Source organism: Kockiozyma suomiensis, assembly GCF_038497685.1.
Source record: "Kockiozyma suomiensis strain NRRL Y-17356 unplaced genomic scaffold V2V93scaffold_5, whole genome shotgun sequence".
Taxonomy (NCBI): domain Eukaryota; kingdom Fungi; phylum Ascomycota; class Lipomycetes; order Lipomycetales; family Lipomycetaceae; genus Kockiozyma; species Kockiozyma suomiensis.
The window spans coordinates 307,296-324,167 of NW_027117668.1; the positions used below are offsets into that span (position 1 = coordinate 307,296).

The window sequence follows — 16,872 nt, forward strand, 5'->3', positions numbered from 1 at the left end:
GACATGACTTTTAGCAGTATTGCTTCTACTGCTTAATATTCAAGACGTTGAGTACCAGCGAATTTCGCTGCAGAGATAAACATGGCCCCAGGCGTGTCAGATAAGAATCACAGACGGAAAAGACTACGCAAAACGCGGACTAAAGGTTAGATACCGGTTATTTAGAAAAGTCAGAGCAATTTTCTAACCTGTACAACCTCTTATAGATATCTCGTCAGAGTCGTCATCTGCTTCAGAGTCAGAGCAGGAAAGCTCATCAGCTACAGAAAGTTCAGCTGATGATGACTCTTCCAGTGAAGGAAGTAATAGCGACTTGGATCTTCCTGATGCGCTGCCATTGGCACAAGCCGATCAGTCGGCATCGCTGATTGTGAAGGCAGGTTTCCCGCGCAGGGTCTACTCATACTAGTACTAACCTCTGAAATTAGAACCCAGTGGCGGTAAATTTAGTACCAGATGCAGAAACAGCAGACGAGAATGCATTTCTGGAATATTACAAGGCGAGTGTGAGCAAAGATTTTTATGAAGAGCTCCAAGCTTTACGCAAGAAGACTGCTATTGATCCCAAAAGCGCTGCGGAATACGACAAAATTTTGAATGGTGCGTTAAGTGCCGGTGCAAACTTATACTCCAAAGAGGAAAAAGAGATGTTATTACGTAGTGATGGAAATTAAAAGCTACCTGGACAACATTAAGGGTTAATAAAGGGCAGGCGTTATTGGCTGATTATTTTATAATCATAATAGAGACTCAAATTATAAGATTCTGTATGACTTTAAGTGATAGTAGTATTTACAAATTTACTAGTGCACCTTTTAGCCAACTGTGAAATAAATATGAAATAAAATGAAAGCACCCCATGCTCAGAATCCAGAAAAAAAACGCCTTAAAAATGCACCTATCGTTCAGTCCAAAACCATAGCTTCGCCGTCAAGGTACAGCTCATTAACATGCTCATGGTGTATGTATTTAATAATATCCTCCAAGACGTACTTAATATCGTCGATAGACAATGGCCGAGTCGTTTGCCTGCCGCAGCCGACGGGCAAAAATGAGCGACGCCGAAGTCGGTGGTCGAGCACTAGTAGAATCGGCATGGGGACCAGGCCACCACCCAGAGGATGTGTTGCCCGAGCATGATGAGTCAAGGCGGCTCGGGGGTCGAAGAGTAAGGGAATGGTGAGGTCGTTGCGGCTGGCCGGAGGACTGACCGCGACGGCGTATACGACGGCACCATGAAAACCAGATAGGCTCGCGGCGGCACGAACGTGAAGGTCGTCGCACCCGTCAAAGAAGGCGAGGATCGTGCAGTGCTGCTTTGGCACTCGTAAGAGCTGAGACGGACTGATCTGGACAGAGGCGTCTGCTCCAGGCTGAAAGACGTGCAGCGGCCAGGCGGGAGGAGAATCGAATAGGACGGCAGAATTTGCCAGGGGCGAAACCAGCGATGGCCGGGACATTGCACGCGTAGCTCGATAGCGTTTTGGAGTCAATCTGCCAGGGCTGGGCGAGAGCGCGCGTTTGCGCGGTGAGCTGGCAAGGACGTCGGTGGCCATTACGCAGGTGGAGGCGGTCATGGGGAATGAGAAAAGTTGCGGGGAAGCCGCGGGTTTAAATGGCAGAAAGCGTGAGCGCAAAACAGCGTCGCGTGGGCAATAACTAAGCCGCACCAGCCACTGTTTACCTTGTGCCCAAAGAACGTGTAAGCCACAGCATCAGCCACCACATCAGCTGCCCTATGCTCTGTGCTCATCCTCACGTCGGCCTCTGTTGCTCGCAAACCGGTGTTGATCAGCCTAAGCACTGCCCTACCGGTATTCCTATTGCTCAGGCTGCGCTCAGGCTGCCGTGGTCACTGTGCTCGTCAAATAAAGCCAGCAAGCCGTTATCGGCGATGACGGGCGATGACGGCTGCTCACCAATCGTTTTCCCGATTGGATCATCAATAATTTCCCCGCACGCCGTTCGCCTAATTTTCCATCGACAAGCCACACGCGCAGCCATAGCTTCACAAGTCTCGAGCTCCTAACATAGTGTTCATGCAGTGTTCGCAGTGTTCGTATTTTCAGATCTTTCGTTATGCGAGTAAGCGAGCGCGCTCGACGAGCTGCCGATATGCCGCGGCCTGTTTAGATGCCATGTAGCCATTGCGACTTCGCAGGATGCGCCATTCGCGTGCGTTCTCGCCAGGTCGCACAAAAACTGCCTCAGATGTCAAAGTAAGCTTCACTAAACTTTCCAGAATCGCGGACTGATCACTGTTAGCAACTTTGGTAGGTTTCGGTAGTAGCGGCTGCTTCAGGAACTCGACTACGCTGCCGACCTCGGGAGCCCGCGATACACTTAGATATTTCACCGTGGACTGCAGCGCTGCAATCTGATAATGGAGACTGTCGACTTCTTCGGCACTGGCAGTTTGAACTTGTCCCTTCAGACGCTCAACTTCACTTGCCGCTCCCGCGCTTTGATCGGCGACACGTCTTAGCTCCGTAATTTCGTCTTGTAAGATCGTCACCTCCGCCTTTAGCTTTTCAACCGTGTCCTTCAGGCTGTCTTCGATCTTTACATGTCCTGCTAGTTCGTTCTCGATAATCGACAATCGCTCTAGACGTTCTTTGCTCTTCTGGAGCCGCGACTCTAGCAGCTTGTTCTTGATTGCCGACTCTTCCAGTTCTGTCTCTTTGCTGTGCATGCGAGACAAAACTTCATTTAAAGACTCCTCAAGCTGATGCACGCGTGAACGAGCCCTCTTATTTTCCCCGTCTTCTTGCTTCAAATCTTCAACTTTGACTGCCCACGGAGTAGGCACTTTTGAATCTGTCCGCATTTTATAAGTCAAAAATCAAAACGATGTAGACATATCAAATCGAATACTTACACGACTCGATCCCTTGCGCTCCTGACAAAGCCCCCAGTACTTCTCCGAGCTGCGTAACTGCAGTTTTAATAATCCCTACGCAGACAGAAAAGAATCCGCCCGCCTCTCTGCTTGCAATTACAGGATTGGAATCCATCTCATTCCGCATGATTTCCTGGATCTCGTCAAATACGACCTTCTGGTTTCCATCAGAGTCGCGAGTCAGAGACAGACTCACCGCAAAACTTACATTCCGGATATAGGACGTAATATTTTGAACCACGCTTTCAATCTGTGTTAACAATCGTATAATCTTCTCGTTTGGACACTTTGACTGTTGAATGTTCTCCTCAATGATAGCTGTGACTTTCGCGGCAAGAACCTTCATCCCTTTCCCCTGTGCTATCAATGCCTCAGCCGTGCTTCTGAAGCTCCCCATCAACTCTCCCTCGTATGATTTTTTGGCTAAATCACTATCGAACTCGTCCATAGAAATTTCGCTCAAAACAGTGGAAACAAGATCCAGAGTTAGATAGATTGCGCTATCCATGTAGCTTCTTACAAGCAGAATACTCTCTTTGGCTATAATGTGCTTCATCTCGCCAAATCTTGCAGAGCTCGAATCTATTTTTTTTGATTCGTAAAGCTCTGACAGCACTTCTATAGCATTCTCAAGCTCCTGCAGATTCTTATTCGCATTACTAAAGTCTGTATCATCTTTGAACCCTGCGAGACACTTATCCAGCGCCTCTTCTGCGTTGCTAATTTCGGCATTGACAGCCGCGCCGTAGTTCTCAAATTCAGATATTGAACATAGGCTCATAGCCGTAGCGAAGCAAGTTGAATACTTCCTCACCAGTGCCAGCTTATCACATAGATCTGTTGATAGCGTGACCCGCATCGCCGATTCGCTATTCGCCGAGCTAACATCTCTCAGCATTGACACAATTAATCCGGCTTTGAATGTCATTCGTTTAAATCTCAATAGAGTCTTTATTGACTCAGAAATAGTAGCCAGGGAGTCCGGAACGTACGATCGGACTAGAGACAGATGCTCAATTGCTTCCTGTGCCTCTAATCTTCTCAACTCTAAGTCAATTGCCCTTACCTGGCTCCGTTGCGCCGATGCTTGCAGTTTGCGGTTGAGATCAAACATTTCGCGAGTTCGGCGAGAGATCTCTGACGATTCAACCTCCTCCAATGATTTCTCCTCTCGCAGCCGTTCCAAATCACTAAGTTAATTCTGTTAGCAAGTGCAAATTTTTTATGAGCAGCTACACATAACAAGCGATACCTTTGAAGGGCGGTGACAAGTTCTCGAAACTTTTTAACAGTATACTCATAATCGGCATTTGAATCTTCAATCTGGGCCAGTCTATTCGCTTGCTCTCTCAAGAGGACATCTCGGTAGCCAATTTCATCCTGCAATTGCTTCTCTGTCTCCAAATGACTGGTCTCAATCTCCTCGTTAATCTCTTTCAAAGTTTCCAAATCCTGAATTGACATTCGCATTTGTTCAACTTGCTCGCCCAAATTCAGATTCTTGACTGTAAGCTCGTCAAGCATTTGATCTGCTCCAGAAGCAGCATCAAGCTGCTGGCGTAAATTATCTGCGATCTCCTCGGCGCGATGTAGTTGTTTCACCACCGACTCGTACTTTTCTTTCAAATTAGAAAGCATCTCTGAATCGAGCTGGATTCTTTTCAATTCCGAACGAAGATTTTGAGTCTCCTCCGAATTTTGATCTCGTAGACGAATAAGCGCTTCTTTCAGTCTCGAATTCTGTTCCTCAAGCTTGCGCAATGTTGCGTTGTCGACTGCGTCGCTCGTCGACACTTGTTGATTTCCATTTCCCAAAGCCTTTAAAAATTCTTTCTCTTCTTTCAGTATCTCTATTTCAAGAGTAGCTTCCTCAAGTCTAGATTTGATATCCTCGAGCTCCTCTTTCAGGTTTTCTCCTTCTTGCTCAGCAACCTCTCGATCTACCGTAAGAAGTTCAATCAATTCGTCACGCTCTCTAAGCATATCATCCAATTTTCTTTTTTGGTCCTCTAACGTCCGAATCTGGTCCCGAAGTTCTTGCTGCGAGTCAAACATAGGCTTGATCTTACCTTCAAGCCTAGCTATAACGCGCTCCAATTTTTCTCGATCCTGCTTCATCAGTTCCATATCTAGCAACCGTGTTTTATCACCTTCGCGCTGTTTCTCCAACAGTCTAATTTTGGCTTGCAGGCCGCTTACTTCTCGTGAATTTATCATTGCCGAGGCATTTGTACCTGGCTGAACCGAGACCGACGAGCCGTCGAGCGCAGATGTTGGTGGGTCTTCATCAGATGCCATGGATTCGTGGTAGCTCCCACTATAATTTGCAGCTAATAAACTGGGAGTGAGTAAGTGATAGTTTTATATGCGATTTGGGATATATCCAGTCGCGTATCGCAACTTTTCAAGCAAACACTGGTGCGGCTCAAGTCTCGACGCGTCTTACTATTTTACTATTTACTCTGATGAACGCGTGTGGTCCGAATATAATTTAGCGACTTAGCCCAGTTTACTATTTGAATTTAAGCGCTTCAGCAAATTTTAACCCGAGTCTCGTGCCAATGCAATTCCTATCAATATTTATGCAATACTATACATCCAATCTGCTTCATTATTTTGCTGACCCTTAATTTTGGCCACTTGTTCCTTCCAAACTTCCTCAAATACTATTTTCCGTCTCGTGTTAGCAAACCAAGTCCATGCACCTCGACCTTCAAGAAAATAACTCCAATCCTTCAAATTTGCAGTAGTAATGTACATGGCAACCTGTGCCCAGGTCTCGATCGTGCAATTTATAAGTGCCTCTTCAGCGTCTGCCTTACCATCGATACGGTCATCGTGTGAATTGCCGATGAGATTAGACAAGAGCTGATGAATCTGGTCAAAAACTAAGTCAATGATAGCCTGGATTTTTGAAGAGTTAGCATCGTTCAAGCTGAATGAAAAAAAGCATCACTAACTTGACCCAGCTTCTGGCGCTTCTGTTTGCGAAACTCTCGATTTTCTTCCTCGAGTATACACAACGCAAGACTGTCATCGGCATAACTATCTGGTGAGTCGTCGTCGCTTTGTAAAGGTATAGGCGTCTGCTCTATCCGAATTGCCAATGTGATAAAGTCTTTAATTATCTGAAGCCCTTCTATCATGGCTTTGCGGGGTAAATTCATGCCATTGTTGAATAATTCCCCCAGTTGCGCTATAGCATTCATGTCAGTCCTCCTGATTTATAGAAATTGAAACAATTTGTATACACATACTGCACTTCAGTATCTCGATTGCCTGTTCGGGCGTACGGATAAGGTTATGTGCGCAGATCAGCAACCTTACGTACTTCAACGAATCTTTTAGCAGTGCCTCATAACCCCATAGATTCGTTCGTCGTCGTTTAGATTCTTCACTTGGAATGCCACTGACCACTTTCTCCAGCTGCAAATAATCATCCAACCCGTATCTCATCAAATCGGCATACCACTCACCAGTCTCCCATAATTCGCAATCTTGCTCATTATGTAATTGAAGACGGGTAAGATAGTACCATGCTTTAACGCTTAGGACACGAGCTTGTGTATGAGCTTGACTGAGAATGATAACATCACGTAGATGACCCACTGGAGGACGCAAATGCCGAGGAGACGCCCAGAATAAAGTCAAAAGCAAACTATAGTTATTCTCGAGAGCTTCAAGGTCGCTGACTTTTAACTCCATCGTCCTGGGATATAGACGCCCATTTAACGGGGTAACTAGACCCACCAATCCTGGCAACACCTTCCTTGCATCCGCGCGTTCGCTCGTATCTTTGATTAATTTGGCGAGATATTTTAAAAAGATGTGGAATACTGTGTCAGACATTGACAGCTCCAGAGTTCGATCTTTGTCTAATAAGAAATCTGGAAATCCTGTACTTGTCTCGCTCTCCAAGTTCTCTAATTTGCGAACTGCAAAAAAGCGATACATCATTGTCGCCAGACTTTTAGTTCCCGGCCAATTCCATGTCAACGAAAGTGTAAGACAGCGCGAGAAACTTGCTCGGCAATATGAGCTGAATTCATTACTTGTTGTGCTTTGGCGCGGAACGCTGAGAAGCTTTCCCATCATTGTTTCAACTGCTGCCCAATCTGCAACGCTGCGTTGAACATCTGAAACTCCTTTTGTATCAAATTGATATAACGGACATATACTGAAGGTAGCATACCATATTTTCTCGTATTTGTCAACATTGAATGCATTCTCAAGCGATTTGCAGTCGAGAAGCGAATACAGTAATTCCCAAAAGCTAGGAATATGAACAGACTGTAGCTTGTTGGCATTGTCCATGATGTTAATAGACATGACCCATACTTCGACAACATATGCATCGTGGCCGATTTGTAAATCAAGACGACTTCTGTGAGTTCTCATAAATTGGTAAAGGTCTTTCGTGCAATATTCTAAAAGCACCTGAATCAGAAGACGTCCAACATTTGCAAACTCACGGTCAAGAGATAAATGGGAATAGTCGTCCATATTTTCTTTAAGCATGGCGCAGATTTCATAGATATACAGCAACTGAAAGGCAAGCATGTAAAATGATAAATGCGAGAAACTAGTGGCATAGCCATGAAACTGTGTAAATAAATCACTTATTCGTACTGTCAGTCTTTTAATCACTCCAGCAAATTTTATAACACTGTCATAGCTCTCGTTGACTAAATTGAAACGAATGTAACGTGCTAAAAAACAACAGAACTCATATGCTTGCCGAAATTGCTGGTCTGTAATTTGTCCTGTATTGTGTTGTTCACTCAAAGCCCAGACCATTAACATATCGAATCCTGTCTCTAATTCAGACAAAAGAGTTGAGTTCACGCTTTTCCACACAAATACTGAATCACGCTCAGGAATGTAATAATCCATTGGCTGCATTGCTTGACGATTCTCTTGCATATTGGGCATATGAAGGGCATTATCCAAGCCACCTTGTCCAACAAAAGTCGTTGGTTTGAATCGCGTCTGATCTTGTAGAGGAAACACATCAAACGTTGCTGAAAATTTGAGCACGGGGAAGTTAAATTCGCTAATTGAATACTGTTTGGAAGGCTGTAGATTCAAATCATATGAGGGTCTGTCAGCCACTTGAGATGAATGCGCATTTCTATGTGCACCCCGGCCGCCATTCATCTTCGGAGATTGGCTATTAGAAAGAATGGGGAACTCATCTCCCGTATTATCAACAATGTTAACAAACGTCGGAGTGTCGACAGGTCTTCGAATACGCTGCTGAGGTGGCAACAAAGTTTGTTTTTTCGATTTCCTCTCTTTTGTTGATGCCGACGATGCCTTTGATAGCAAATTATGTCTTCTCAATTCATCATCTGGAACAAGATTAGGACCGCCAGCAAATACTCTGTCAATCTTCACCTGCCTTCGTCGGCGACAACGAATTGCATACTCTCCACTCTCAACTTCTTCGTAACCCAGCGTTCGATGCCGTCGGAAGGGAAGCAGTGGTGGACCCATGACTTGGACTACACCTGGAGGAGGCGGAACCACAGCAATCACGCCTGGTGGTAGCCTCCTCTTCGGAGCTGACGCCTTTTCAGAAGCCATATTTTCTATTACCGGGTTGATTGAGGCCTCTCGTCTCTTGAATGATAGAGAGGCCGTTTCGAATGCCTCGTGGGTACCTTCGCGCCATCTTTGGAGTACATCTGAAACAGTCTCATTGTCATCCGAATCTTCAAAGTCAAATAGCTTTTGCGATGGGGAAGATCGTCCAAAGCCAGGTCTCTTCACGGCCTCTCTAGCAGCAATTTTCAGGAATCGGGGAGGCGAACTACATTGAGAGTCCGCAAAATCTTGCTGGGATGCAATAAAAGCATCTAATATACCAATATCAGGTAAACGCCTTTGGGGTTGCTGACGTCTATGATTAGCTTTTTTTCTCTGCTTTTTCTTTTGGCTGTTTCCTGAACTTGTCCGCCATGCACCAGAAGAATTACGAGACTTCTTTGTCGGCCGCCTCGCACGAACAGAAGACTGAGAACTGCGCGGAGTTTTTGCAAACCTACTAGCCATTCTATCAATGTGATCTGCTACTTCCATATCATCACTATCTGAATCATTATATAAATTTCGAGGAGTAGATTGTCGTTGAAATTGTTGTGACACAGGCCGAACGCTAGAATCTCGACTGCCAATGTCGTTATCCGAATCAGAGCTATCACCAATAAAATTTCGAGATTTTTCGTCATGAAGCCGCGAAGAACCTATTTTGCGCCGAGCAATACCTTTTCGGAGCTCATCATTGCGACGATGCAATTGCGACGGCAAGAGACGCGGTGTTGTTTTCTTTGTGGTGGCATTCTCTAAGGTCAAAAATGAAGGAGGTAGGACGCCGCGTATCCGTCTTTTTAGCCGCTCAAGCTCTAAATCAGAGGAATTACTGGAGTCTTCAGATTCCGAGCCTGAGCTTGATTCATCAGAAGGCTCCGTAGAAGATGCGTAAAGTTGATTACCGGAAAGCGGATGAGTTTCTTCTGGATCAACTGCAGATCCATCACGCGCGGCTACAGACGCTGAAGCGTCTCTAGTTAAATCTGCCGACGGATGCGACACAGAGGTGAGTCGTCTTCTGGCGTAGGTTGTAGTTATGCTACCGGCTTGCATTGCAGAATCAATACCATTTAGTTGTGCCTGGCTCGGACCGCGGGAGGCTCGGTCATTAGTAGCACCGGTCGCATCAGACTGCGCAGCATTATTTCTATCTGACGACTTGCGCTTAACTCCCTTCTGCTTCGGCAAAAATCGCTTACCTTTGTCATTCTCATCCAAAGAAGACAACTCCGATGCTTGCGTTGACATGAGCACACTACCACTCTCGCTAGTACCGTCTTGTGTAGACGACGGCTCAAATTGAGAATCCTCGCTATATCCTCCAGCAGCCTTACTGATACGCTTTTCAAGAGACACTCTGATAGGCTGAATTCCGCGCCTTTTCAATTGCTGCTCGTAAATTTGGCGGTCAAATCGGTAAGGCATGATCTGTCGAGCTGTACGTTTGCGGAAAAAATGATGTGAGTTTTCGTTGGCATTGACGATAGCCATAGGGTCTAAATTTTCTCTTTCCGACCGTGACTGTGGTACAATGGACTGTGGTGCAATTGGTGTATGAGCTGAATTTTCGGTCGAGAGGTTGCTATCAGCGACAATTTGTGCCTCAACATCGACATTATTTCCTAGTTCTGAATTCATTGTGTCAAGAGTTCCTGCTCTTCGTTTCTCCCGTTCTTCGTCGGCTTTGTGGAAGAGCTCTCCTATATCAAATTCCTCCATTGACGACAGCTCTGAGAGTGGGCTAGAAGGAGGGGATTCTGATATTTGAGGCGGTGGAGATGGAGATGTAGAGAATTCCGGGAGGACTGGAGCTGGAAGCGAAATCTTAGACGAACCCTGCGATGACTTTACAGACCAACGACTGCTTTCTGCAGTAACCGCATGCAACGATGCACTGTCCGACACTGTCATTTGTGAGCTCTTTCCTAGGGCGCTTACCCCGGGAGAAGATATAGAAAGGGCAGACTATAACACGTTAGGGATATCTACTTGACTCAGATCTATAAAATACATACCGCTGTCAAACTATCGTGTCTGACTGGCAATGCAATCGAGTCTTTTGCAGGTTTCGGCATTGCATCCTGCAAAAAATCTGAATCCATTATTAAGGTCTCGCTCTTTTCTCTTTGATTTGACGATGATAATTCTGAATCTTGTGAAACTCCTCCCGGATCATGCGTTGCTCTGGTGGGACTCCTAACCAGCGAAATTTTCTCGTGGCCATTGGTAAGCGGATCCTGCGGTAATTGCGGCACTTGGCTACTCCGCAGTACGTGTCTCGAAACTATAGTAGTAGGAGTGGCATTCTTACGAACAGTCAGCATGTTAGTCGTAATTGAATAAATGTGAACACACTTACTCTCTTGTATTGTCTTCCAGTCTGTTTCCTTGCCTTCGCGGTCCCTCGCAGCTAGACACACAACTTAGTACTGAAATAAAGTAGTAATTCACCAGCTACTTACCATAGAGCTGTCCATGACGGCCTCAGATAAAAAATCAAGTTCATCCCGATCAGAATTTCCTCGGTCATTGTTGTCAAAAAGATGCTCGCCGATATCTAGACTGAAAACATCACTGTCTTCCGAGTCCGAGACATACGCATCTATTGAAGTCATTTGAGTATATGCTGCATCCAATACATTTCAAAATACCCTGATGACTTGAAACGAAAGAAAGTATATCTGCTCTTCTATGCTATTCGCAATTATCAGGTTGCGCAATTCGGCTCTTCGAACGCGTGTATCCCACGCGTCGCTCTGCCAACTCGCGCCTTCCAGCCACACATCACGTGATACAAGCACACTTTCTTAGTCACATGACTGTATGTAATTTTCTTTTGTCTGATTGGCTTAGATTCAACTTTACAAAGTTCGGGTTGGCTTTCAGAACGCATCTGAAGTGCGTATCGATCAACGTTCTGTTCGACAACAGTTTTGCAGTTTGGTCTTTGAAGTTGCGTTTTCGCTGAATAACATCCTTATACAATGTCGCATCAGGATTTGCCGCCTAAGGGAGGATACCCAGCTCTTCAATGGAAGGTAAGAACGACTTGAAATAATGTGCATACTGCAGACGCGACATGTTCTTCGCAAAGTGTATTGATATCACTTCTGAGCGAGCAAAGAGCGGATGCATAAGAAATGAAGAGACATAGCATTCTGATATATGACATGTAGCGTAACTTGCCATCGCGGGGTTTCCGGCCATCTATTTACCTGGCAATTATGGGTGGCATCTCGCTGCTGGGCTGTATTCCACTGACACGCGGTATCCGGGAACGAAGGTACATCAATCATTCGTCTTTTATCCGTCTTCATATCGAAAAAAGCTGCTAATTATTCCACGCAGAGAGTACCAGCGTGAAAAGGCTTGGTCGAGATTATACCTTTTACCTCTCTTGCAAGCTGAATTTGATCGTGATTTTGTGCGCAGGTCGACTGCTTTGGAGGCTCGAGAACGGGAGCTTATGAAGGATCACCCCGACTGGGCCGATAACAAGCCAATCTATAATGATGGACGGTACGTGAAAAGTCTTCTCAGTGGGTTTTGTTTTGAACCGCTATGAACTAACATAACTCGCTATTCAGAGCTCGCATACCTTCCTTTGCCGTCCTTGAAGGTCAAAAGAAGGCTTATTTTGTTTACTCTGACGAGTCCGTTGATGTCAAAGAAGCTGCATCGTAAGAGATGCACTGGACGTGATGAAGGTCGGCTTTCGATAAGTTTGGGTTTGATATACGGCATGGTTACAGGTTAATTTAGCGCATATGTGAAAATAAAACGTTGCACTCATATAAATTGCGAAGCTGTCATAGCACGAATACGCGCTTGTTCGATGAATGATGACTGCTTCCTGAATAAATGTCATATATCCTGTCTTTATTTTTATCCAATAACCACAACCACAAAATGTCTAATAATTCTAGAGCAGCTACAGGGCTCGTGTTGTAAAAAAATCCGAACCCCATCTGCCCCTCAAACAAAATAAAGAAGAAAACCCAGAAACCCGAAAGTCACAAACAAACCAAAAGTACGCCGCATCAGACAGTGATATTTAATTCTTGAGTAGCCAGCTGTAATGTAAATAAGCTTAAGAGCATGGAGAGCAGATCGTTTTCATATTGCCTTGGGAGTGAGCAGAAATAATCTGACCACCTCGAAGGCCGATAATCTTGATAGCTTGAACACCACTTCTGTGCCACCAGTAAAGAATCTGAGACTCCTTATCTAACTCCCATCTTCCAGACGTGATTTGTACTTGCAAATCGCCGTTAGGGTAGTGAAGATCAGGCACATGAATCTCAGTAGCAATTCCCTTGCCCAAATTATCGTCTGCCGCTATTGTCATAGTAAACGCAGCCTTCATAATGTCAAAATTATATTCTTCAGGCACACCTGAAGTCAATAGAGGAAACGCCCGCACAAATGCTTCCACGGCACGACTGCCAACGTAATCGGTGCGTAGCGAATAAACACCTGGACGACTGTACCTTTTGCTTGACATCAGCGACAAATGGGAGCTCGAAGATGATGAGGCTAGAGTAAATTGGGACATCTGAGTTGAGTCGGTCGAGTGCAAGCCTGCGTCAGAGTTACTATAGAAGCTCAAATCTTCCCCGTTCCAGTGGTCCCCCCATTTGTGTGTGTTGCAAGCGGCATAAGTCCAGTATGTGTGATGTAACTTCGAACCTTCCAAAGCAAAGATATTAGCATCCAATGCCCGAATCTGAGTGTCATAATCGCCAGTTTCGTAAGCAGTCTTGTCATTCATGTCAAATGGAATTCCAATCTCGCTCATAAGACATGGAACACCTTTGCCAAACTTCTCGACTCCTTCTTGCTTCAGACATTTCAACTGGTCGCGCAGACAGTTGCGAATTGACCGCTCACCGAATCGAAGTGCAAATGCAGGAGACCAGTACCTCCCACGCAATACGCCGACGACGTCAACATTCCAGTAACTACTCCAATGTTTTCTAACCAAAGTCAGACCGTCGTAAAAGTGGGGCGTAAACACCATTCTAGGCTTGACAGCTCCCAGCTCAAGGAAGTCAGGGGGGATGGCTAAAACAGGAGTCTGAGCAAACATTATCGCATCCGGGTCTATGCTTCGCATAGCATCAACGTATTTGTGCCAATGTTCAAGATAGTAGACATCTGCCCATCCTTCCTCGGAGAGATCAAGACCGGCAGAAGATTGCAAAAAGTAATCCGGCTGCAGAAGCTGGCCACTAGTATCATCAAATACGCCATGCTGAGCCCAAATACATTTGCCTTTTTTCCATGAAGGACTGCGGTTCCAGCCATATCGTGACTCGTCATAGTCAGCTGGTATCCAAGCAGACCTGTGAGTTTCATTGACCAACTTTGTGCCTACTTTAGAGGCGCCCAATGCACCGAATTCATATACAGGAATCTCAACGGCTCTTCCAGTACCTATAAGAAGAGACTCGAATGGAGAAGGACAGGTATAGGAACGAAGCTTCTGGTGTTCAGGATTCACCGATAGATCGGAAAACCCAAGAAATCCACGATTGGGTTCATTCATTGTTTCCCAGCCAAGAATAAATCCATCATTGATACCAGAACTAGCAATTGCTTGAGCAAGGTATTTGACGGCATCTATAAAATGATTTTGCAAGTATTCTTGAATGTTCACGCCGTCTATTATAGCGTTTGGCGCAAAGTCACGACCAGCCCAAAATAACGTGTTCATAGTTAAACAGGCCAGACGCTCATAGTTCGTCGCCCAGGTCATTCGCGGGAATGACAGAGGTTCAGGCCAAGTATTTTGGACAATTGCGGCTTCGTTATATGCAAACGAAGTTGGGTCCAAGCCAGCTGCGTAGAGGGTCCACATTGGTGCGCCAGATCCACCAGAGAAACGACTCCACTGCGCGAGTGAGGTTAGCCATTTAGTGACAAATGTACACGAAACATCTCGTGACTTACGACGTCTTGATGCGGGTCCATATAACAGAAAAACCCATATTCTTTAATCTTCTGCAGTAGCAAGATGGTGCTCTGCACAAATTTATCATCGTATATGCCACTATAGATGCAATAGTTAGCAGTATTTTATAGTTGCAAGTATGCGAATGGACGCCTTACGGTCCGGAATGCTCTAGCGCCTCCCATGTAAATACATATCTCACTACATTAAAACCCCAGCTCTTTATACGACCCAAGTGGATATCGGCATCCTCTAAGGAAAATGGTCTACCAGCAAAAGAAACGTTGTCGCCATCAAAAAAGTTGTCCGAGATGTGAGAAGGAACGGAAGGCGTTGCCGGCAGCTTCGAGTCGCCAGCCAGATTGATACCGCGCAAGGTGATAACGCGATCATTCCGATCGCGGAAATTACCGTCACTGTCAATCTCGACAGAATATACCATATTGCTTTGACTGCTAAACTCGTTGCCTAAAAGCTGAACAGTGATAGAAAGAAAAAGTAAGGAGGCGCCAGACGTGAGGAATACGATCTAGCGAGAGGCTAGTGTGTTTGATCGCGGCGTGATCTATTTGGGACTTCTTTGGCTGTGCACCTGTCTCGGCTGAGCTAACTAATAGATACGATCCCGAATACGACCTTACATAAAGCTTGTTAATTAGTATAATCTGAAAAGAATTCGAAAAATATTTAACATTGTAATATGGCTGCAATTATGGAGTTATCAAATTATATCACAGATCTATGCTATTGTTGATCAATTGCCCAGTATAGAGCCTATATGTGTTGTAAGTAGCTACAGTATTGCTTGCCGATTCGGCATTTTCCCTGAGTTGAATCTGCTTCTACTTGAAGTTTCCTAATTAGAAGATTAATCGACTTACAAGTATTGCTTTCAGATACGTCTCTTCTCTAGACATTTTGCAACCGGTAGATTGCATAGAGAAGAAACAAAAACCCTACCACCTACTGTACTTGCACCGAGTTTTATCCTAAAAAATTGCATTAAAGATTTATTTGTACAAAAAAAAGTAACTAGATGTAACAAGACTCTTGAAACCCTTTCAATATGATACTCCTGCAAACAAAAGCCCTTCGCTATGAATTTTTTTCGGCTTATGAAAACAACCTAGTTTTTTTCCTTTTTGAATTTCCCCTCCCTCCATTCAACACACATCACAAGTCACAATCCAGATGAAATTATCTATTTTATTTCATTCAAAACTATGATTGAGAGCATTTAGAATTTCATGAGATGGGGCTTGTCACCCTTCTTCAAGCTGAAGCTGCTGGCAAGGTAAGCCTTAAGAGCAGGCACCTTCTTGATCTCGGCCAGCAGAGCAGAGTCGACAGCCTTCTGGTCAGCGACGCGGGTCTCGCTAATGGTCTTCTTCTCCTTCTTCTCCTCATCCCCAAAGAACTCAGCCTCGCCCTCCTTCTTGGCCTTCTTCTCGTGGGCAAAGTAGGCAGAGGTGAACTTGGCAACGTCAACGGACTCGACAGAGACAACGGTCGATGTGGCGATGACATAGCGGGCGTTAACTCTCCGCAGAGGAACTCCGTTAACCTTGAAAGGACCGGTGACAAGGAGAGTACCATCCTCGAGAGACTTCAACAAAACGACACGCTTACCCCGGAATCGGCCGGCGAGGATGATAAGAACCGCGCCAGGAACAAGGGAAGCGCGGAGGACAGTAGGACGGGCAGCCTTGCGAACCTAGATTTTCATGACATGTTAGCAACAGTGCTGTGGAATTTACAACGGCTGCAGTTTTTGCAAAGCTATAGCTCGAAAGAGCACACACTCAAGTCAAAGTCCATATTCTTGGTCTTTCAGCATTTGCATTTGTTCTGCAGCGTTATACACAATCACAAAATAAATATATATACCTTCTTAGGAGCCGGGATATCCTCAGCAGGGTACCACTTCGAGGCCTTGTTGACTGGTATAGCACGCGAACCGCCGTTCTTGGCCTATAAATCAGATATTATTAGAAAATTATCCTTCTTGAGAGTATTACATTCATGAAACGAGAGACGACGACCACAGATCCAGGCGACAAATAACCACAAGTAGCTTCATAATTCCTACAGTCAATGGTAATCTGAATAGAGTACTTTTGGGCTGATATATACTTGAAAGATGCTCAAAACACTTCGCCGCCGACTCTGAATATATCTTCTGTCCTTGCTCTGATGAAGTCGTCGTTTCCGATATTCTGCAATAATAAATTTGAAATTCAAAGGAACACTTACACCTCCAATTTGCTTAGTGACAGTGCTCATTTTTATGATGTATAATATGTCCTGTTGTGAGAAGGGAAAGGGACACTTAGCTCTGGCTAACTTCTCGACTTTCGATCTGTCGCTGGTTGAGTGTCGGGTACGAACCTCTGCAGCAATAATCCACTGTACCTCTGTGTGCTCAGTT

At 45.1% G+C, this 16,872-nt stretch overlaps 7 protein-coding genes across 7 annotated transcripts; 2 read left to right on the plus strand and 5 right to left on the minus strand.

The window, feature by feature from the left end:
* The first annotated feature begins 30 nt into the window (after window positions 1-30).
* Window positions 31-837, plus strand: V2V93DRAFT_367475 (uncharacterized protein). The gene is made up of 3 exons (XM_066909581.1): window positions 31-145; window positions 207-376; window positions 429-837. The coding sequence occupies exons 1-3, from the start codon at window positions 82-84 to the stop codon at window positions 672-674; spliced, it is 480 nt and encodes a 159-aa protein (XP_066766480.1). The 5' UTR covers window positions 31-81; the 3' UTR covers window positions 675-837.
* A 116-nt stretch (window positions 838-953) lies between these two features.
* V2V93DRAFT_314646 (uncharacterized protein) lies at window positions 954-1,535 on the minus strand (the record flags this gene model as incomplete). Its single annotated transcript, XM_066907231.1, has 1 exon — window positions 954-1,535. A coding segment is annotated over one exon (582 nt), but the record flags the coding sequence as incomplete, so codon positions are not given.
* A 542-nt stretch (window positions 1,536-2,077) lies between these two features.
* V2V93DRAFT_322991 (dynein associated protein-domain-containing protein) lies at window positions 2,078-5,116 on the minus strand (the record flags this gene model as incomplete). The annotated part of the gene is made up of 3 exons (XM_066907426.1): window positions 2,078-2,817; window positions 2,879-4,089; window positions 4,152-5,116. 3 exons carry the CDS (start codon window positions 5,114-5,116, stop codon window positions 2,078-2,080), a joined length of 2,916 nt encoding a protein of 971 aa, XP_066766482.1.
* Window positions 5,117-5,328: 212 nt separating this feature from the next.
* On the minus strand, window positions 5,329-11,220 carry V2V93DRAFT_367478 (Mus7/MMS22 family-domain-containing protein). The gene is made up of 6 exons (XM_066909582.1): window positions 10,954-11,220; window positions 10,851-10,901; window positions 10,507-10,797; window positions 6,157-10,456; window positions 5,860-6,095; window positions 5,329-5,803 (listed from the first exon to the last, which is right to left on the minus strand). The coding sequence occupies exons 1-6, from the start codon at window positions 11,104-11,106 to the stop codon at window positions 5,480-5,482; spliced, it is 5,355 nt and encodes a 1,784-aa protein (XP_066766483.1). The 5' UTR covers window positions 11,107-11,220; the 3' UTR covers window positions 5,329-5,479.
* Window positions 11,221-11,364: 144 nt separating this feature from the next.
* On the plus strand, window positions 11,365-12,373 carry V2V93DRAFT_367482 (GRIM-19). Its single transcript, XM_066909583.1, has 4 exons — window positions 11,365-11,529; window positions 11,668-11,774; window positions 11,840-12,010; window positions 12,079-12,373. The coding sequence occupies exons 1-4, from the start codon at window positions 11,476-11,478 to the stop codon at window positions 12,173-12,175; spliced, it is 429 nt and encodes a 142-aa protein (XP_066766484.1). The 5' UTR covers window positions 11,365-11,475; the 3' UTR covers window positions 12,176-12,373.
* Window positions 12,274-15,090, minus strand: V2V93DRAFT_367486 (glycoside hydrolase superfamily). Its single transcript, XM_066909584.1, has 3 exons — window positions 14,603-15,090; window positions 14,444-14,543; window positions 12,274-14,384 (listed from the first exon to the last, which is right to left on the minus strand). The coding sequence occupies exons 1-3, from the start codon at window positions 14,884-14,886 to the stop codon at window positions 12,582-12,584; spliced, it is 2,187 nt and encodes a 728-aa protein (XP_066766485.1). The 5' UTR covers window positions 14,887-15,090; the 3' UTR covers window positions 12,274-12,581.
* A 336-nt stretch (window positions 15,091-15,426) lies between these two features.
* On the minus strand, window positions 15,427-16,819 carry V2V93DRAFT_367490 (60S ribosomal protein eL6). The gene is made up of 3 exons (XM_066909585.1): window positions 16,698-16,819; window positions 16,332-16,415; window positions 15,427-16,158 (listed from the first exon to the last, which is right to left on the minus strand). The coding sequence occupies exons 1-3, from the start codon at window positions 16,725-16,727 to the stop codon at window positions 15,682-15,684; spliced, it is 591 nt and encodes a 196-aa protein (XP_066766486.1). The 5' UTR covers window positions 16,728-16,819; the 3' UTR covers window positions 15,427-15,681.
* Between the last annotated feature and the right edge of the window lie 53 nt (window positions 16,820-16,872).